Below are 22639 nucleotides of genomic sequence, written 5' to 3'. Positions count from 1 at the left end.
CTTTATGATCTTGAGGCCGAAAATATGGACAGTGATCTCATCCACTCAACCAAATGGTTCATTTGTTATCCGATAGGTTTTTGAGAAAAGAATGCCAAGCAATATGAAGACCACAGCATTCCAAACTCTTCGAAGAAAGTTGCAGCCATACACCTAGTATTGCCAAGGGAATTTCCATTATTGTGATCGGTTAGAGATCCAACTGGAGGCCAGCAAAACAATGCAATAGGAAACAACATACATCATTTTTTTTTTGGTACAATAACAACAACATACATCATATGCTGATAACTTTATATCAAGTAAGGAACTAGGAAAACTAAGTATCATCTGGTGATGCTCAGCAAAACATAGAAGTTGCTTGCATCTGCTAGTACTAAAACGCCCAGAGAATGTGAGCACTCTGGAAGTTGGATATAAAGACACAAGGCATTGAACATCGCCACTTCCAAATTTTCACCGGGACACGGTTGTCTGAAGGGGCAAAGAACTATCAACTTCCTTGGCTCCTGCAGTCCTTTCCGCAACGGCCTTGGACATTCCAAACATCTGCAACAAAGAACCCAATGGAATTTTGAAGAAATGCAAAAATAATATTCCTAATTGCCTTTTCTCAAGATAAATAAACAAATCAAGTAGTCCTGCTCCACACGAATGTTGGAGTTTATGTTTTCGTTGCTGCTTACCTTTTGTATGGTCTTCGTAAAGCAAGTCTTGTGCTCATCCATGGAAGCATGCATAAACTCATCAACGTGATCTCTCAGATCTTGCAAAATTGTGGTGTCCTCTGATTTCTTCTTTCGACATGATGTCATTGCTGGATCGACCGTCGCAGAGGAATGCTGCTTTTCAGATTGAAATCTTTCGGACTCCATCCTGAGATCAAGGAACTAGTTGAGTTCTGTACACGTTCACATGTAACTATGATGCTCATACCCTTAATTTCTAGGGGCAGACGAATGTCTATCACAGATCAAGCACTAGTGCAACCAACTTAAATAATGTCTGAGTGCCTCATCGCCATATAAATGGGGTCAGACATTAAATATATATAAAAAAGCAGTCTAAAGATTTCTATTACACCTTAGCCTACCTGTATGCTATTTTTATTTTCCACCTTTATCTCTCTCTGTATAAGGAATAGAGAGGACAAGGCATTAGCAGATAGCAGGAATTAGATCAACTGCCTCACTCCCATCTAAAGTAGCTTTGAGACAAGAAAGTCCACAAATTTGACATGCAAGTTCATAGTTCCTCCAGAACTAAAAGTTACAATTAGTAGCATAGAAACCAATTTTGGACTAGATAGCTATATAATATTTCATAAAAGTTTCAAAAACTTTCTCTCTTGAGCTAAGCATACATCTTCTAGAGAAATGAAATTAAACTTCTTAAGATTACCCTATAACTAAGGGCAAAAATAAAAATCTTGGAACTTAGACTTGACCATTCATCCCTAATTTTCATAAAGGTCCAACATGCTAACTTTATGAGGCATTTAGTTACCTGACAGAGCAAAACGCCAACCCAACAAAGCGAAAGGCCCTGAGACCTTAGAAATTAAACATTTCACATAAAAAAGGAGCTATATTTAATCTCACATTACAAAAATCAAGATCCAGCCACCATCTCCAAGTTAATCCCCAACTAGATTCTAGATCAAAAATATTTGAAAAATCCTTAGTATTAAAAAGTTATATCTGATGCCTTCATTTCGGTCCATTTCACCTCCAATAAAATTTTTTGGTATAGATAATTGATTTTGAAATCCATCTTCCAACCTGTGCCTCCTCTAAGTTCTCCCATTTGACCTTCAAAAGTCTCACCTAAAGTCATTATCCTACGTACCAAACTTCCACATGTTTAAAAACCCATATGCCATCCTGTGAAACTTATATAGAAAGTAAAAATTTATATACAAGTGAACAACTGGATAGTAGGGAACAACTGCCACAATGTTATGAGATGTGTATTCAGCTAGACTCCACTAATGCTTAGAAACTATCAAAAGTTCATCTAAAAACCAATTACCAACAAAGATAAAATGAAAATTGCCTTAACCAACTAACCGAAATCAAATGACCTAATTAGAATTAGCTGATCAAACTATAATGAATTGGTCAGGAACTAAAGTAAATGAAATCACTAAAGCATATGACAAGACTAAGAAACACAAGAGAAAGGTCAGGACCCAAGAAGTTTGCAACATAAGACAGAAACTACAAGCCTAACCCGATTAGTATATCTACCAGTCAATACCCAAGTATTCCGATCCCAACTCACATGTAAGAATAAGTGGAAGGTAGATGAATTGATATAGATGATTGGACTCAAAACTTAACAGCTTAAACTTTTAAGTGGAATTGGATTTTGACTTGTATATCAAGGCCTTCTCCTGGTTGGACTCAAACACTTTGTTTCTCCCCGACAAATGCTATCACATGTCAAAGCCGACAGCAGACAATCCCAGACAAGTCTCCAAACTAAAAAGAAATCACAATCATAGCTTTTGTGAAGAATAGTAGCATGCGGACTGATCCTAGTGGCCGCAAGGTGTGCCGAGTGGTGTGGCAAGTGGACTCGATGAAGCAAGGTGATGAGATTGAGCATGGGCTTGGGCATGGTTCTTGGACGAGTGGATTCTTCTATGGGTGCAGTGAAAATGTGGCTCTTGAAAAGTGGAACTCTTGGATTGGAGCAGTAACATACTAGGTAAAGTGTAAGATGACTCTTGAACTGGAACGGTAACATGTGGTACATGCAAGACTAATTGGATATGGAGCTTGATTGAAGAGTACTAGTGCACCGGACTCAAAGGAGAGTTAAATTGACTCAAAAGCGAAGTGGGAGAATATTGAGGACCATATATCAGGTTTAGAATAATTAGTGGGAGGTAGATGCATGGATAGAGATTATTAGACCCAAAACTTAACGGCTTAAACTTTTAGGTTGAATTTTGGTTCTAACTCGTATATCAAGGCCTTCTCCTAGTTGGACTCAAACTCCCCATTTCCCCCAATACATTTTTGATTCATACAACTAGTTTTGCTGCACTCTTTGATGAAATTACCATTCAAGTATCAATTGTATCACTAATTACCTAGCAACCAGATGGTGCATCCATAATTGATCCAATCTCCAAACAGAAACTAGTTCTAGAAACAAATGCCTATAAAAAAATATTATGCTTGAATCAAATGCACATAAATTCACCCATATAATCTATTTGGTCGTTCAATTTCAACCATAATTTTCTATAATAAAATTGTTGACGCAGCTGAAAGACATCTACGGATCACTGGATGTTCCGATGGAGTTAGACCCTCACGTGGAGACCGAAAAAGATGGGACCTGCATGTCAAACTATGGAAGAGTCCTAAATCTTCTCAGGTTAGTAGGTAGTGGTAGCAGAACATAGAGAGGGAAAAAATGATGGACAAGTGAAGGTTCGCGACAATGAGCCCCAAAACAACTTTTTCCTCCCCAAAGATGAAATTTTCGATCAATCTGCCCATTCATGAATTTCACTCTCAATTAAGTTTTGAGATAGTCTCAATTAATCCATTCATGGATTATGAATGGACCTGAGAGGGAATTTAATGTCGACACTCCTTATATCGAATCGAGCAAAGTGGTAAATATCAATTGTCATTATTTTCGCCCGGCTGGGGTGGGGGGGGGGGGGGGGGGGGGGGGTGGGGGGGTACATATGATCAAATCCATAACCCATGAGGAAACGCAGAGAGGATCAAGGCGCTAAAGATTTAATCTTTTTTCCCCTTTTTTTCTTCGATCTTCAGATTGTCTTAAACAGCTAAAGAAATAAAGTTTTCTGAATCTGAACGAAGTAACAAATGATCATACAAATTCCGGTCTAAAAATAATATTGCATACGAAGAATAGAAAATATCTGAACAAAAATCTAAAACCATAAACCGCTTATTCGAAAGAACCCAAAGTCATTTGTGAGGGAAAAAGAAGCCCTCGAAACCCCAAAGCCATAGTTCGATCAATATAAAGCATGAAATTTAGACCCAAGAAAAGGAGGAAATAAACCGAGATTCGAATCGAGAAAGAGGAGAAGAAGTGCACCTGGGAGAGAGAAGAACAGGGTCAGCGAAATAAGGAGAGGGCGACTTAGGGCGAAGCGCTGAGCATCCACGTGTACTTATAGGACGGGAAGAACGGGCTTTTTGCAGGCAAAGCCGGAGTGGGCGGCGAGCAGCGCACGGAGCGACCAGGTTTAGATTTCAAGGTCCCGGCTTTCGACCATGCTAAGCTTCTGCTTTTTTTTTTTTTAACTTTTATTATTTTTATTTTTATTTTTATTTTTTTAAAGAGACTAATGAAATTGCGGCTGCTGAGATATTCGGAAAAAGTTGTGAAGATTGCTTCTAGATTTATTGTTTCTAAGTTTATTGGATGTATCCGTAAATTATTTATTTTAGCAAATACATATATATAAATATATTAAAAAATAAAATAAAATAAAATAAAAATCTCACCCCAAATCCCAAACCCACTGTTTTGACTTTGGGCCAATCCAATCCCGATGAAAATCTTAAAGGGGTGGTTCCACCTAAACCCTACCCATATCCATCTGGCTTGGTGACCGGAATGGGCATGTTTGAATTCAGCTACTCAATAGAACCATGCATAAAAACTAAGAAAACAAGAATGTATATAGCAATGGAGACCTTCAACTAAGAAAACAAGAATGTATGTATATATATATATATATATATATATATATTAATTATTTAAACTGTCTAATATTTTTGGTTATTTGATACATCATATTAGATTATTTGATTTTTGGTATATAAGTTGTTTAGATATAGTATATCCCATCCAATGATTTGAATCATTGATATGAGATCATCATCGTCCGCTATAGATCTGATCGAAACTGAATGAAAATCCATTCGAGTGCAGATGAATCTAATGCAATCTTCTCCCTCTCTCTCTCTCTATATATATATATAAAAGAATGACTAATTATTGTACATGGGATGACAAGCGTTGAAATCCTTTGATAAGAGGATATACAAAAGGCCAAATAACGGTAGTAAAAAAAAATTTCTTTTTAAAAGATAAAAATACAAGAGTAAAATTATAAAAGTTATATTTCTAGTAATTTATCCTGTTTGAGTGGAACCAAGTTTGGGTCGGGCATAGTTCTAAAATTTTATCTTTGGATCCAAAAAATTCGCAATCTAAATCAGTTTGTTGGGTCAAGTCTATAACTGTGGGTTGGCTTACTACAAGCATGACCATATCAAAGATCAAAGGTGGGGAAAAAAGGAGGAAAATATGAAATCATGCAGGACTCAGTAGAGCCACATACATATAATAAGACTATTAACTTCAAGAGGGAGAGGGAATTTAATTTTTTCATAAAGAAAAATAGTTTGAAGATTATGATAAAAATGATGTCATGTTCAACAATTACTCAATATCAATAATTGCTCAAAACTATGTTGTGATTGCAGAACTATTTATATGAGATAAATAAAATCATGAATTAATAAAAATACTTCTTAATTATATTTAATTTAAAAGTTAGTTATTAGATGCAGTGAGTGACTACAGAATCATTCTAACTTCTCTATGTCAATTGTCAAAACATGTGAAATAAAAAGTTAATAATGATCTCTCATTGTTTCTTTAATTATTTTTAGATGCACCTCCATGAAGATTTATTACTATTTGAAATAACTCTTAAGAAAATCTATCCATATAGCACTAAAAAACATTAACTAGATATTAAATTAATTATATATGGAGTGCACATGTATGTATTTACGTATGTATATATGTACATACATACATATACGTATATATAGAATGTACGCACACATTTTGCAAGTCATATTTTCATTGTCGATGGTTCCTATATTTTTTTATAAGGGAAAAGATAGCCGATATCACCTATACCAAAGATAAAAAGGTCCGTATATCAATTTTTTTTGGTCGCCAAGGTCTAACATTTTTTTATCCTTAGACTATGAGGGGCTAATCCTCATGCCAATTTATACCCATCATCATGACCTAGGTTAAAGCCTAAGCCTCGGGGCAGACCGACTCAAAATTCGCATGATCAAAACTTTGTTAATTGGGAATTGAGGGGCAACACTACTTCTAAATTGCTCCCTTGCCTCTTGTCTAAGGCACAAGTGCGTGCTTGGTGGTAGGTCGGACATGCATTTTGCCAATCAATTTATCCTAGCTTAAGAGAGTGACTCATTTTATTTTCCAATCTAATATGGCACTAATGTAGCATTGTGGCAGGGATATATTAGAAACCTATAATCCCTTGTGAAGCACAAAGATGCACTTGCAGTTGATTGTATGAGGAACAAACAATCAGCTAGTGGAACTAGGGTTTTTTCCTAAAAGAAAATAATCCAGAACTTTCCCATGGGCAACCCCAGAAAAGGGGCGTCCACCATTAGACCCAATTCCTGCTAGCAAATTGAAATTGCTTCTCATAACAGAAGATTGATTAATTAACAAATAATTCTAGGTTTGTATTTTTCTTTGGAGTTTGGAGAGCTTTTACGGTCAATTTGTTATATAATGTAATGTTGGTGTAACGAAATTAAAGTTACAGAATACCCAACCAAAATGTTGAACCATAATGCCAATTCACCAAACTTTAACGCATTACAATATACTATAGATATGTTTGACACTCTTGAAGTATATATGAAGTGATCTAGTTCTATAAAGCCATCTATCTTACAATTAGATAGACCAAATCCATAAGAAAATTCTTGTTTGCAATGTTCCTCCTGTGTTTAACCATCTTGAACCATTGTTTTCTTGGGTCTCATGTTGGATCTTTACCTCAAGCACTTGCATTTTGTGGACATCAAAGTAATCAACATCCAAGCATGCGCCAAGAATTATTCTAAATTTTTAACAGAGTTAAATGTTTCTTTTACAATCTTGTAGAACTGATTTCAGTGGCAGTGCAAGTGGAGATGATCATGAAGAAGTTAGCAACTTTGGATAATGGGGGGTCTCTTCCATAACCTCCTCTATACCTTTTTCACTTCCATGCATTATGTACTGCAAGAAAATATGAATATCCTACAGTTAATTTACAATGCACTGCTGCAGTAAAACTCCAATTCTCTCTTCTTCTTTTTTTTTTCAAAATAAGCTAACAAAACAATATCTCTTCCAGTCCATGATAAGACATTCTTGAGCTCTATCTAAGAACTTGGCCTTTGGGTGCACTTAGCAGACATACTAATGCAGTCAGGAGGAGGAAGAAGACAGGCATGCGGAAGGTACAAACATAATTCAGTGGGAAAACATTCATAGAGTTTGAAGGTACAAATGGAAGGATTCAATATTTGATTCTGCAATTACTTTTTCTGGGGGGAAATGTGTTTGTTCATACATTTAAAACCACAATACACAGGCAAACAAAAAATAAACAAGAAACGTGAACAGATATGATGATGAATCCTAAATTTGAATATTTTCAGTGTCCTACAGAAAAAGAGGTAGTTGGCATAAGCTAACCAAGAACTACAAAACTTAAAGCTAAATCATTACACTATAAATGTTTTAATTGATCTCAAGTATAAGAGACATGCTGGTTAAGGCAGTGTAGATCTTGTCACCATGGAGCAAAAGAAACTTGAGCAACTATCCAAGTGAATAAGCGAATATTTTCAGTGTCCTACAGAAAAAGAGGTAGTCGGCATAAGCTAACCAAGAACTACAAAACTTAAACCTAAATCATTACACTATAAATGTTTTAATCGATCTCAAGTATAAGAGACATGCTGGCTAAGGCAGTGTAGATCTTGTCACCATGGAGCAAAAGAAACTTCAGCAACTATCCAATTGCATAAGTGAATATGTACATAAGGACCGAAAGAAACACTCTGCAACTACAATAGAAACAAGAATTTAGCAACGTAATAACAAGCACTGGTTGCCAAATGGACAATACTCTTTGTTGTTTCATGCAAAAACTGCTGCAGTGGTTGAAGTAGTGCATACTCAGCTCAAGTTAAATTACTGTAACAATAAAAACAGGACCAGGGAAGGCATGACCAGTTGTCGGTTTGCAAGTGTTTCAACAGATAATAACAAGATCTCAAGGCTGCACATCACTAATTACTGAAACTAATCACTAAATTCCTCAACCAAAAATAGCAAGAGCCCCAGGATAACGCAATGAATCACAAATTACTGCAAAACTTCGAGTGAAAAAGTAGCTGAAAAAAAATGCACCATGGAAAGTGCGTAGAAGGTATCCACCATATGTCCAGTGCTTTAAAAGTAAAAAAGAAATTAGTCTTATGACCTAAAGAAGACTTCAAAGCTGCCAAGATGAATTCTTGCCACCTATGAAACTACTCTAAAACTGTCATCAAGAACAAATCATCAACCATGTTGGATCCTATAGTGATGTTGCCTCGTGGACCGACATCGAACTTTCTTTTTCTTTATCACCTGCTGAATCCCTCTCAGTGACATCCTTTGATGATTTCACCATCTGAAAACCCAATACCAAAATTCATTAACTGAAAGATTAACAAAGGGAAAGGACTTATCTAAATCAGAGCTTGAAGAGGAAAGGAATAGGGAATCACCGCGCCTTGTTTCTTGAGCCTAACATAGTCCTTAAGTTCCCTCATGCTCTTCTTGAGGCAAATCCTGTGCTGCTCCATTGAAGTATGCACAAGCTGATCAAAGTGGTCCTTAAAATTAGCCACGAAGCCCGCGTCCGCCGACTTCTTCTTCCAACAAGGGGAAGTAGGTCGCGGAAGCTCCATTTCAGTCTTACCTTCCGGCGATTCCATATCTAAACGCAACCAAGATACAGAAAAATGTTCTCATTCTCTCATATTTCAAACCCAGCTTATCAAACAAGCAAACATGAAAGAATGCTTTTTGTTCAATAAACAATATCACATAATTCAATAATATCATATCAGCATACTTCAACTCTTATCAAACTAAACACTTGTGAATTGCTATATCGGCTCAGCCGCAACATAAAAGATTAATTTAAGGTTTGATGTGAACTCAAGACTCAGAATTGAAAACCAAACTTTATCTCAATATAAAATATAAGCCATGGTGGCACTGTGTCATTAGTCGAGATGTCACGCTAACGTGAAGCAAGGCAATCTACTGAGTTAAATATTTAAATCTACATATCTTGAAGAAAGCAGAATGAATCTAATCCAAACACTGATGGATATAAAGCTTGCAAGTAAATTAATAAGATAGATAGCACACAGAATCAAGAAGGCAGTAATATAGACAACTAGAATATAGAGACTAATTAAGGAAGTCAACCACCAATTACTAGAAAGAATCAAGATGGTGGACATACCGAGGGAGACACAGTTCTTCTACTACCAACCTTGAAGAAGATTAGGAGGAGGAGGAGGAGGAAGAGGAGAGGTCTATATTTTTTCTTGAGGAGGGGAGGGAAGAGGAGGGGAATACTATGGAAAGGGGAAAGCTTGTGGTTGCTTGAGATGAAAGCTAGCATATAATATTTTCTCGGAGGGAAAGGTAGAGCCAAAAAGCCCGTGGGCTTGCGGTGTGGAGTAATGGATAGATAAGAATCGTGTGAAGCCGCTCCTCTCTTTGAATCCCGCTCCTCTTCTCTGCGGCGCCGCCTCCGCTGGGACTCGATGGATTTGGCGCCGCTTCTTCCTTTACCGCGGGCTTTCTTGTGGTCTTGCGACACGCGTCATTCACATGATGGGGACGCAGATTGATGGCGGGTCCCACGTCGTGGGGCACGTCGGATGGGATGTCAAATTCTGGAGTCCCCTTGTCATGTCTCGCTAGGAGGCACTATGCCCATCTTATATCTTCGTGTGCTGTCCCGCGGAGCAGTGTAAGAGACCGATTCTGCGCAGTTGGAACTCCTCCTCCATTATCGGGGCCGAGTTCCAGAGAGAAGAAGATGGCTTCCAGGGCTTCTCTTTTTAAGGTCCCCCCTCTCTCTCTCTCTCTGGTTACTCTATTTTTATAGAATTTAATCATTGTTTTTATTTATTTTTCATTATAACTATTTTAAATAATCGCAGGTAATACTGGGGTCGTCGTCGGCGTCTCGCCGACGAATACTGGCCGAGATGGGATACAAGTTCACGGTCATGGTTTGTTGTTATTTCTACCCACCTTGTCTCTCTCGTCACGCTCTTCCCGTCCTCTTTTTCTCTCTATATATATTACGATAATAAAAGAATAAAAGGGTAGATGAGGTGTCATGGCTTTATGGCTTTTAGGGTGCAGACATCGACGAGAAGGAGATACGGAGGGAGAAGCCGGAGGAGCTGGTGATGGCCCTGGCGGAAGCTAAGGTTTGAGTTCAAAGTGTTCGACGATTTAACTACTTAAGATTTACCGCATCTGGGTTTTAATTTGTGTGACATTTGATAACCAACGCTGGAAATGGATGCTTTTTGACCTTCTCAGGCGGATGCCATTGTAACAAGGCTTCGCAGCAATGGTTTTAAAGAAGATCATACTGACCCGACCCTTTTGATAACTGCCGATCAAGTGAGATTTCTTGTCCCTTGTTTCATTGTTGCTAGGCAATGTAGTATTGCAAGTAATACTGTTGCTATTGCTTTATGAGTGCTAGAAGTTCGATGTAGGATGTAGTTGGTATAAGCATGAGGGAGGATTTATAAGCTGACATATTGCGTTCATGCTAGCTGGTTATTTTTTTCAACTGAAGTGACAATGCCGACAAACCAATTGCTGGTTAGAGATTAGAGAGCTTTATGATGGAGATATATTGAACACCTGAGAAGATTTTAAAAGTGAAATTTGTTGTTGAGATGGTAGGAAGCTTCAAGGAATGGGTACACTAATGACAGATATAGCTGTTGCTTTGTTCTCTTTACACTTGTTATGAATGTGCTTACTGCAGATTCCTAGGACAAGTCTCTATGGTACATGTTAGAGAAGATGGTGTACCATCAATAGTTATGATGAAGACATGGATAAATGTTGGATTGAGAAATGAAGAAAATTTTGAAGTAGGGTCTAAAAAATAATCAAGTGATAGAGACGATGTTTATGATTTGTATTTGGACCAAAGAGGTTTAGCAGAGTTATATAAACATAAAAGTTAATGATCTTATTTTGTAGTTGCCATGTTCAACTTCTTCAGACTCCTGAATGAGAGCAAGAAGACAGTGGAATAGATTGGACTTGACAGACCCATGAAAGCAGGTTTTTTTACAAGGCTGCCAGTTGATTTTAAGGGGATTTCTTCTATGAGTCCCTTACTCTGAATAAAATCATATCTAATGAAAGACTTAAAACAGAGTACTCCTTTTAGTTCCTAACACCTCCTGATTAAGAACTGTCGCTTTGTGCAGAACAGATTGCCATTCAACAATACTATTAAATGTGGTAAGTTCAGGAAATTCACATAATATCGTTAGTAAATTCTTACCGATGGATGGCAATTGTATCTGTTAAAAGGATCTTAGCATAACGAAGGCAGTGCAATCCTATGTTTAAAATATCAATGTGAATTATGCTATTCATCATTTTTGCAGTGTTACTGTTTTACCATAAACTAGTGGAGGTATCTCGATGTCAAAGTTTTCTCACTTAACAATGATTGGGAGATCTTAAGGTGTCAATTTAACTTTTCTCATTTTATCTCCCATCGTCAACTCCTTACCTCTTCTCTTGCTCTGCTACATCCCTATCCTCTGCCATTATACCATTATGTGATCATAATCCTCTGAAGGGTGGCAGCTGCTTGTTGTAGTGCCTTTAATTCTTTTTGATTTCACAATTTTGAAAATCTCATGTTTGCATCAATAGGAGGTGTAAAACTATATATTTAGTCTAATGGATAGAAAAAATGATTAGTATTTTCAGCTTTGTTTTACATTTCATGGAACTGTTTATACACCTCAAACTGCATCCACCAGACTTACGTTTTCTTTTCTAATGGAATATTATGTTTTATATAAAGCACATTCTATCTCGGTGCTGATTTTTTTTTTTATACCTTGAAGGTTGTCGTCCATGGAGGGATGATTAGAGAGAAGCCATCTGGTGCAGAAGAAGCACGTGAATTTATTAAAGGTCTCTTTGAGAGGGTTTTTTTTTTCTTTTTCACTAAGAAGCTTATTCTGATGCAGCCTTCATTCGCACTGTTGTATGGGATGCAATTTTCAGGGTATTCTGGGGGTCATGCATCGACGGTGGGATCTGTACTTGTCACAAACCTCAAGACAGGAGCAAGAAAAGGAGGATGGGATAAAGCTGAAGTACTGTTTTTGTTTCACTTGTAGCATCTCAACTTTAATATTCGCATTCAGCAAGAATAGATAGTTTGGTGGATTTGAGTGTTAAAAAAAACTTAACTTAGCTCTTTTTTAAAAAAAATACACGGCATGTTTCTCAGAATGTTATCACGATGAATTGTAACTTTTTCGTCTTTCTTAATGCATCCATTTAGAGGACCTGATTGTATTGTAAGAAAAAAAATTAGCAGTCTTATGCAATGTAATAGGAATCTATAGTGGTGTCAGCATTGCAGATTTGTTTCATGCAGTGTACATTTTTTCTGATGAATTTACAGCAGTACATGAATTTTTATGTGTGGCTGATTTGCAGGTTTATTTTCACAAAATACCAGAAGAGGTCATAGAGAGTCTGGTAATTGCGTCTTTTATGCCATATGATTCTCAATATATATTGGTTTTATGGTATAAATTGATGGTCTCAATATTTTTTGGATAGGGATAAGGTTGATCTTTAGCTATTTTTGTATCGATATAATTTAATGAGCCTGTTGGTGTCCATTTCAGATCAAGGAGGGGGATGTGCTCTATGTTGCTGGTGGCCTGATGGTGGAAAATCCACTAACTTCGCCTTTTGTGGAGGCAATAGTGAGCTTTTCACATCTTTTTTAAATAATATTGTGTTAAAGAAAACGCCTATATTGCACCAAGTTTGCATCTTGTGCGTAATGGATTGATTGATTTATGTTGTAGGTAGGAACAATTGACAGCATAATGGGACTTCCAAAGGCTCTAACAGAAAAGCTTATTCAGGAGGCCCTTGAGTAGGCAAAGTTATCTAAAAAATCTTCCAGCTAATGACTTCAGTTTTTGGTGGCCTTATGTCACTCAATATGCAATGTTAGTTCAGGTAGACAGGCACTGAGAAACTTGCAGAAAATTGATTGTTAAGATTTTTATTGTCACCAGCAATGGAACACTCATCATTTTATATTGGTCTATGTTGCAACCCCTTAATCGATGCTGAAGATTTTCATAGTATTGGCAAAACAATACCGCCATTAATTATGCTCAATGTTTTTTTTGCAAAAAAAATTCAAGACACTTGCAGCCATCATAAGCTTTGGAGGCATCAAGATCATGCTATATCGAAACAGGATTTTGCTTCATTCTAAGATCAGTCCACTGTTCTTATTTGATCTCAGCACTGACATGGCAATGTGATGGCAGCAATACTTTATAAATTGTTAGGCTGAACCCTATAATTGGGATGCTGTTGAAGCAAATCTGAGGTAACAGATCCTAATATTTCCAATAATGTTCGACAAGCATTTTAAAGAAGATTATACTTGCAGTTGTTTGGAGTTCCTCTCGTTCTAGTACTTCTAGTAGAAAGCTGTTCATAGCTTGTTCTCTGTAAGCTTAGTGTGGATAAATAAGAAAATGCTGCCTTCCAGCGCCTGTTGGTTTTTGATATTAATTTCTGCCATGTATTTGTCCGTACAAGGGGTTTGATGCTGGGTGGAATGAAATGACATAAGCTTTCAATAGCAAAACGATTGTCCAATCTATCCATTGATGCAGCACCAGTGCGGGGAAAGAGGAGAAGAAGGAAGAACAAGAGAAAGAGAAGGAAGAAGAGGTTGTAGAGACGCAGGAAGAATAGAGGAGGAGAGGAGAAAAAGAGAAGAAAGAACGAAGGGGGAAAAAAAATTCCAAATCATTTAATTAAACCCTAATCATGAAAATAGTTCCCTATATATAGGGCCCAAATACACAATTTGCATAAACCCCCTTACACAGAAATAAATCCTAATAAACCCACAAATAACACAAATAAACCACAAATAAGCCCTAAAATGCAAATAAGCCCAGAAATAAAATAAATCACAAATAAACCCTAGAATGCAAATAAGCCCAGAAATAAAATAATAAAATAAATATGCAAATAAACGGGTCTGACTCAATCCGGGGGCTCAGGATCATCTGGATGAAGGGCTCTGATATCCCCATCAACTCCTCCCGGGTGAGAAAAACTCGACCCCGTCGAGTACAGGTCTGGCCGGCTGTCGTATTGCTCCAGAAGATCGGGGTCAAGGCGCTGCAACTGTGCTCTGGAAATCCACGTCACATCAGACTTTGGTCGACCTTTCCACCGAACAAGGTAACGTTGGTAATCACCGTTCCTGGTTGAAATAACCTGCTCATCCAATATATGTTCTATTTGTTCTCTGCGTGCATGAACTTTGGGAAGTGGTGGCTCAACAGCAGGTAATAGGTCAGGGTGTCCAACATGGGCAGGTACATCAATAAAGGGATCAGAAGGCATGAATATTATCTTTTTGTATGGGACCAAATCTTCAATATTAAATGAAGCACTAATCCCATTGTCATCAGGAAGATCCACAACATATGCATTCGAACTGATTTTCTTTAAGATTTTGAACGGTTCTGCACTACAAGTTTGCAATTTCTTAAACATATCTGAAGAAAATCGTTCAAGCCTAATTCTTATCATGATGTAATCTTTTTTACTTAACTCTTTATAACGTCTATGTAAATTAGCAAGGAATTTATATTTTAAGTTATTAAAGTGACTACAATTGCTGATTTCTTGATGCAATGAATGTGGATGTGATGCAATTGATTGTGCAGACTCAAAGACTCTATACTGATGAGATATGAAAAACAGGTCTATGGGTTGCCTAGGTTTGTAATCATGCACCAATTCGAATGGACTCATACCTATGGACTTGTTAACCGAACTATTACATACAAACTCAACTGTCGGTAACATTAAATTCCAGGTCCTAGTATATGCATTCGGTCTGAGCCTATGATGTGGAAGGTTGGACAGAGATGCTCCGGAAACTAGATCGATTGCGCGTTGGATATCACGCATTGGAGAAAGTGCATCCGGAAGATCATCAGGGAGTGCATCATGAAACTCCTCTAGAAGAGAAACTACTACTGGGGAATGTTCAAGGTTGGACTCCGCATGGGTATCTTTAGCTACAAGTGCCAATTCAGGTGACTTGCTCTCAATATCTGTCACTACCTCTTCCACAGTAGTGATGTGAAGTGGCTTGGTTGTACTTAGATCAATAGTCTCCCTTTGGAAATCATTTTGGACAAGGTCTAATTCTGTAGGTTCACCTTCAAAGTCTTCTTCATAGTCTTCTATATTTGGTTCATAGACTTCTTCGACATATTCGGCCTCTTGGTTCCTAACTTCTGGTTCAGTAATCGGGTAGGTCTTAGTGGAACATTGGGGCGCTATATGGCCGAATTGTTGACACCTAGAGTATTGGGTTTGGTGCCTAGGAGAGTGGGGAAGGATACAGGTGGTGCGACCAAACCGATTTTAGGTTGGGCTGTAACAGGGGTTGGCGATTTAGGGGTTCTAGAATTTTGCACGAGCTCATGGATCTCTTGTTTGAATTCCTTGTATCCAGCCCGCATGACAACGATCTGTTCTAAGAGAGACCTCAAAATGTCGGAATTCATGGTAGCTACAGGGGTTTTAGGTTGATTGAGATAGTACTCCATATCACTACAGGTTAGCATGCAATGATGACACTGGGTGATGATGTGAAATGCAATGTCACTAATGAAACCCTAATAAATATGATGCAAGATCAAATTTGATGCAGGACAACCTACTAATGCAATCTATTATGATTGCAGAGATCAGCAAGTTTTCACAAGAATAACTTAAAGTTTAAATGTTGCTGATTTTTTACTTCGATTATTCAGAATTAAGGATTAAGATTATTCAATTTAAGAAATTAGATTGCAATCAAGTAGTACAGTTGTTCTTCTCCTAAAGTAATCTGATCGAATAATGTTGAGAAACGTCCTGTTACTAGGGTGTGCTAATTTAATGTTAAGATTTAAAGGGTAATAGGACGGGTTCGGAAGTGAAACGTTTAATGTTCTGAATTTTGACAACAATATAAATTTTCAAGAATATAGCTATCATGCAAGAGAACTAGAACATAATTAAATGATCAAGCCAGAAAAAGTAGAAACCTATCACCTGTCGTGAAGTAGTCGACCAAAATCGTGTGCTTGTGGACTGGGGCGACGATCAGGGGCACGAATGCAGCTGGTAGGCTCTTCAATTGGCGGACCAAATTTGACTTAAGCAATTTGCAAACTTGAATAATTCTAACTAGTAGGCCTATACTCAGCGGTTCTGAAAAGGAGTGGCGTGCCTGGCGACAGTGGCCCGATTGCGAAGAAAAGGGTGGTTTTCAGGCTGGGTCTGATGGGAAGGAATGGGCCAAATACTTTTTTGTGATGGCCTGATGAAGGGGGGGTGGGGTGGATTATGCTTACGGTGGTGGCACGGACCTGACACTTGTTGGCCCGAAGGTTGAGGAAGGGGCAGGCGAGTGTGTGGGTGTGGGGCCTGATGAAACCCCCGTGGAGTCGGCCCGTGGGAGTTTGAAGGGAAGAGGGGTTTTGATCGGAGAAGAAGGGAGGGGAAAGGGGAACGGGGCGGGGGCGCCGGAAGTGGGGGAGGAGAGGGACAAAGGGAACCGGACGCGGGTTGGGGCGAGAGCGGAAGCGGCGAGAAGCGGCGAGGCAGCGGAGCAGAGGCAGGGGGATGGATCTCGGCGCCGAGAAAGAAGCACAGAGGTGGGGCGGCTCGGTGGTTCGATGGCGGCGTGCTCGGAGGGCACGAAGAAGCGCTGCGGGTGGTCTGCTTGGGGAAGGCGGCGTTCGGAGGGAAAGCTCGGCGGAGGGCCCGACGGAGGCGGCGTTAAAGCAGTGGAGCGACACTGCGGTCGGCCACGGAGAAGGAGTGTCACGACCCCCGCCCCATTCCCGGCGGGCCGCCGCGACGGTCCTAGGGTGCGGGTAGGCAGAAGGCCACCAGCCACCACGTAGAACCCTACTACCTATCAATCATCAATAAATTCTGAAAATTTTGGCATGATGCATGCACAAAATGATCACCTTTCCTATGGTGACCTGTCAGGATTATCTCATTACATACAACAACGCTACCTGTCAGAGCAGCAATCACATAATCTGTCACATAATAAACCTGGACAATATATAGCAATACATTATCACAGGCACACAACTGATCTGCACACATATATATATACCTGCTTCCCAATCCATCCATGGTCAAACCCATATCCACAACAGGATCTATGACTGTAACTATGCACTATATACAATAGAAGGTTTATAATACACCAAAAGGTATAAACCTCTATTTACATTATACTATACTATACTATGGAGCGGCACAGCTAGCAGGCAACCATTAATCCTGCTCTTCTCTATACAATACCTGCCCTGCAATCAAAAACACCAAACTGGGGAGTGAGTATATAAATACTCAGTGAGTGGAGTAGAGAGTACTATGCACATGAGACAGAATATAATCATGGCTCGAGATGAAATCTCAAGATCAATAACAAGATGAACATGAATTCAATATAGAGAATATGGAGTGAATCATCACAATCCCAATCAACACATCTGGAGCACATATGGAATAATCAAGTAATCATATATGCTACCCATGAATATGCTCAATAGGTCATAGTACTGAATCATATAAATCAGGTGTCAATAGGCTGAATCATCAACAAGACAGCTATCGGGAGGTGGATTTTACGCCCCAGGCGAACCAGCAACAACTCCCTACTGCCATATAAATACATCGAATATGACACCACACCAATATGTAAATCATCACTAGACAGCTGTTGGGAGGTGGGTTTTACGCCCCAGGCGAACCAGCAACAACTCCCTACTGTCACATGCATATGCAGGATAAGACACCATATCGATAATGTAAATGCTAGACAGCTGTCGGAAGGTGGGTTTTACGCCCCAGGCGAACCAGCAACAACTCCCCACTGTCACATACATATGCAGAATAAGACACCATACTGATAATGTAAATGCTGGCCAGTATCCAGGACAGAAATCCCTCTCACATCTATATACTAAACGGCACCTCGCGGGAATTCTACATCCGCGGAAAGCCATACTGCACCTCGCGGGGTCTTACTATGCCCGGCGGCAAGCAGAATATAAGTCGTAGGACCGGCCGATCCTACGCCTAGGGCCGTGTCCCCCCTAGGAAGGGACTGGGTTCCGCCCACCCAGAAGGCTACTATGTGCACAAAGGCCGATGTTCAACCCCATCGACTATAGGTGTCCTGCAGATACTGCCAAGCCATGCATGAATGCCATAATGCACCCTCCCAATACTCTACTAAAAAGGAGTATGATCAAGACTACCACTCACTCGATCATGACCCAATCATAAACTAACATCAGGGTTAGGAGTGAGGGTCAAGGAAGTGCAATACAACTCAATATATCACTAAGAAGGCTCTACAAATCTTTGAAATGGAGGAAATGAAATCAATTTACAAAAGAAGTTATTTCACAATTTGGAACCAATTTAATTACTCATAAAAGAGTATAATCAAGCTATGACTCACAAGTCTTTAAAATAGAGGAAATGAAATCAATTTACAAAAGAAATCATTTCACAATTCAGAATCAATTTGATTACTCATCAACCCCTCGTAATTCCTCTCAATGTTCCCTCAAATGCATGTACAGAATAATCAAGCATGGAGAATCAAGATTATAGAGGAATCTACTACAATATCAATCAATATGCTCAAGTGGAATCAATTCACACTTGGCGACATTCATGAAAATGAATTAAGGATGCTCATAGTGCAAAGTACATGACTCCCACTCACCTGTCAATCTGGCACAGCCCTGATACGCCTCCAAAAATCTACAGCTGGCAGTGGGGAACTTCTTCCTCTTGTTCCCTAGCTTCTTGCCTAACTGTGACATGCATTTACAATACATTTAGTTTTGTATCAAGGGCTATAATCTACGTGCCAATTATAATATAGGGAACTTTAATTGATTCAACTCCCCCATTCCCTAAATCTTTTCTTTTCTTTCTTCTTTTTCTTTTTAATTAATTAACTTACCATTTATATGTATTAGGGACTCCCTTGCATGAGTACAAGGTCCCTTTTAGCTTGATCTAGGCTTAATACCCTATTATAGCATGAAATCCCTTATTTTCCACCCGGATGAACAGTAACCCGAACTGACAGTGGGTTACTTCATCCCGGTTTTGATCCACTTTCAGGACTCCAAATTTGATGAAATTTTTACCTAACATTCTACGCTCATAGAGAATTCCAAAGAGGTAACATGCATTACTATCGGAGGTCGTTTGACCCCTTAAATAATTCGCCGAAGTTGAGACTTCGACACAGTTTTTCCGTAGTGTCGGAAAAATTTGTCAAAATCCGATTCTTCCTCTTTTAACCACCTCTACAACCCTTATCCGACCCCTCTAGACTATATCCACCCTTTGTATAGCCTAATGTCATCAAAAGACTAGATAGGGATGGATATTTACCTTTTTCTTTTTGGAAATCGAGGTCTTTGCGTAGAGGGGAAGGAGATCTACGTTTTTCCCTTCAGCTGGAAGTGCAACCGGGATCCCCCTCCTCCTCGAATCCCCTTCCTCTTCTTCTTTCTTCCTTTCCTTCCCTCTTTTTTTTTTTTTTTTTTTTTTCCTCTCTGTCGCCTGAGAACTCCTCTCCCTCTCTGTCTCAATTCCCTCTTCTCAGCCAACCCACCGCCAGACAAACCCCCATTTAAGTCAAATCAAACTTTAAAAATTCCCATTTTGCCCTTACCACTTCAACGGATCTACAGTTATGCCATTAACTTTTGATTCCTTCCAATTTTACCCCTTATATCAATTTTAAAGGACTATTCTATCCCTTTTTATATAAAAAAAAAATTTTGGGGTTATTACAAGGAGGCGCACGGCTTGGCGGCGCTGCGGCGACGGAGGGGCAGCGGGGACGACTGGCCGGTGCGGCGGCGCTGCTCGTCGGGTGGGCGGCGATTGGGCAGCTGCGGCTTGGTGATGATGCGACTCGGCAACGACGGCGGCGCGGTTCACAGCGTGGGCGGAGGTTGAAGATGAACAGTTACAGAGGTAATTTTTTTTTCCTTTTTTTCTTTTTTTTTAAGACACGTGAGATCACGTGTGTTGTTAAAACCTTGGATCTGGTCGGATTCAGGTTGTCGGGCGTGAACCGCTCCGATAACCCGTTAGTTCCTCACGTGCAAGGCACGTGTATTTTTTTTTTTTGGAATGGATCCGGGCTAGCAGAGAAACGGGTAACGGGTTTGGATCTTACCCGTTAGGTTCGTTTTCTTCAACCTCCCGATGGTTTCGGGAGAAGGCTCCGATCTTCACGGCGATGGCGGTGGCCGGGGCTCTGGGACCTATGGCGGCGGGCGGGGCCGGTCACGGGCTCCGGCCGGCGGCGCTTCCGGTGACGCGTCGGCAGTCACGGCTGCGGCTCCGTGACCTGCAGCGGGGGATGGCTGGCGTTCCCGGGTTTGCCACGGGTCCGCTGTGGGCGGCGCGGGCGAGCTGGTGGCGCTGCTAGCGTTATGCGCGGGGTGAAGGCGGCCGTGGGAGCGACGGGTGGTGGGATATGGCTCCTCCGACGACAGGCTCGGGCCTTCACTGGGCAGCGGCGATGGCGAGAATGTCCGACGGTGGCTCGGCGCTGCTGGCGGCGACTGGCGGCGGCGGTGGGCACGGGTGTGACGACGGGTGGGGTGGACCTGGCGAAGGGATTTTTCCCCTGTTCCTTGTGTGAGAACCGAGAGAGGGAAGAAAGGATTTTTTTTTTTTTTTTTTTTGGGGGGGGGGGGGGGGGGGAAGGCCTGATGAAGGAGGCGTGTGGTAGCGGGCAGTGGGAAATCAAAAGGATAAAGACGGAGGTGGAGGTGGTGGGGTGAGGTTGTGCAGCGGGCGTGGGTGACGATTCAAGTGGCAGCAACGGAGAAAGATGCTGTATAGGGATCCGAGGCTTTAGCACAGGGGCAAAGCCGAGGCTCTGGTACCAAGTTGATGCAGCACCAGTACGGGAAAAGAGGAGAAGAAGGAAGAACAAGAGAAAAAGAAGGAAGAAGAGGTTGTAGAGACGCAGGAAGAATAGAGGAGGAGAGGAGAAAAAGAAAAGAAAGAACGTAGGGGGAAAGAAATTCCAAATCACTTCATTAAACCCTAATCATGAAAATAGTTCCCTATATATAGGGCCTAAATACACAATTTGCATAAACCCCCTTACACAGAAATAAATCGTAATAAACCCACAAATAACACAAATAAACCACAAATAAGCCCTAAAATGCAAATAAGCCCAGAAATAAAATAAACCACAAATAAACCCTAGAATGCAAATAAGCCCAGAAATAAAATAATAAAATAAATATGCAAATAAACTGGTCTGACTCAATCCGGGGGCTCAGGATCATCTGGATGAAGGACTGTGATGTCCCCATCATCCATGCCTGATATTATTATAAAGGAATGATTGTTTGTTGCTAGTAGTGCCCAGTGCTCAGTCCCTCTAGATACAATTTGTTTGATGCATATGGTTCCCCGAGAGAACAATCATCAGCAACATAGCATTTGCTTGATATACAGCGCCGAAAAAAAAAGTAAAAAAAAATAAAGAAACAAGGGGGCCCTCTTTCATGATTCACCAGCTTGGTGAGCCTGGGTCACGAATATTGCCATAATTTCCAAGTATTCCTGGTAAAATATTTTTTTTGATGAGATTTGCCACCAGAAAAAAATTAGGAATGGAATTACAACATTCATATTTTTTTTAACAAAGAAACTTATTTTGACACATGAATTTGTCCTAAACTTTATGGCATCATGCCACTTGCTTGATATACTGAACAAAAACAGGGGCGGCTCACTGTCAACTGCCCACCTGGAAAGCCAGAATTGTGAATGTTCCCATTGTTTAGTGAATGTTGCTACTGCTTGCAAGGATCAGTGCTGGTAAAATCTGCTATGCAAGCATCATTTTGATAGGGTTGCGACATAAAGGACTCTAGCAAAGGAATTCATGAAGAATAATCTCTCTCATGCACTTGCTTAGAAACCCCTTCTTTTGACACATGATTCTATCCTATGCTTTAGATCACAAATGATGCATGATGTTATTGCACAAGTTCTGCCATTCTCAAGCTGCCTTGTCTCAGGAGGATGATGCTTACTGCACAGAAAGGCATCCTGAGTAACAATGAGAAAGGGGAATATATTTCACAGACAGAAACACACACAAAGAGAGAGAGAAAGAGAGAGAACATGTGGATATTAATCAGGAACCTTTTTCACAATTTATACCATGTACATTTAGCAGTTCCACATAAATGAAATGAAGATAAAACCAAACATTCTTCTTTGGTAGAAAAAACCATATGTTTTTCAATAGCCTATGTCTCTTCTAATTGCATTGCTGAACCGAAGTATA

General features: G+C 39.9%; 2 protein-coding genes across 5 annotated transcripts; one reads left to right on the top strand and one right to left on the bottom strand.

Annotated features, from left to right (window-relative positions):
• Positions 1 to 159: 159 nt before the first annotated feature.
• Positions 160 to 9690, bottom strand: LOC103707615. Of its 3 annotated transcripts, XR_003385822.2 has the most exons (6): positions 9368 to 9690; positions 8619 to 8830; positions 8330 to 8521; positions 4093 to 7074; positions 687 to 876; positions 160 to 549 (listed from the first exon to the last, which is right to left on the bottom strand). XR_003385822.2 is itself a non-coding variant. In XM_039127592.1 (3 exons), the coding sequence occupies exons 2-3, from the start codon at positions 873 to 875 to the stop codon at positions 457 to 459; spliced, it is 282 nt and encodes a 93-aa protein (XP_038983520.1). In that variant the 5' UTR covers position 876; positions 4093 to 4274; the 3' UTR covers positions 160 to 456. The 3 variants fall into 3 exon arrangements, 1 of the variants encoding a protein (XP_038983520.1); XR_001879485.3 differs by lacking the exons at positions 160 to 549; positions 687 to 876; positions 4093 to 7074 and adding an exon at positions 7165 to 7696 and having other exon boundaries at positions 9368 to 9677; XM_039127592.1 differs by lacking the exons at positions 8330 to 8521; positions 8619 to 8830; positions 9368 to 9690 and having other exon boundaries at positions 4093 to 4274.
• Positions 9691 to 9745: 55 nt separating this feature from the next.
• On the top strand, positions 9746 to 13309 carry LOC103707614 (7-methyl-GTP pyrophosphatase-like). Of its 2 annotated transcripts, XM_008792162.3 has the most exons (9): positions 9746 to 9979; positions 10077 to 10148; positions 10278 to 10352; positions 10468 to 10551; positions 12036 to 12105; positions 12199 to 12290; positions 12640 to 12681; positions 12834 to 12914; positions 13020 to 13304. In XM_008792162.3, the coding sequence occupies exons 1-9, from the start codon at positions 9761 to 9763 to the stop codon at positions 13092 to 13094; spliced, it is 810 nt and encodes a 269-aa protein (XP_008790384.2). In that variant the 5' UTR covers positions 9746 to 9760; the 3' UTR covers positions 13095 to 13304. The 2 variants fall into 2 exon arrangements, with proteins under 2 accessions (XP_008790384.2, XP_038983519.1); XM_039127591.1 differs by having other exon boundaries at positions 12036 to 12290; positions 13020 to 13309.
• Positions 13310 to 22639: the final 9330 nt, after the last annotated feature.

Source organism: Phoenix dactylifera, chromosome 6, assembly GCF_009389715.1.
Source record: "Phoenix dactylifera cultivar Barhee BC4 chromosome 6, palm_55x_up_171113_PBpolish2nd_filt_p, whole genome shotgun sequence".
Taxonomy (NCBI): Eukaryota; Viridiplantae; Streptophyta; class Magnoliopsida; order Arecales; family Arecaceae; genus Phoenix; species Phoenix dactylifera.
This window is presented reverse-complemented; position numbering and strand designations above follow the sequence as displayed.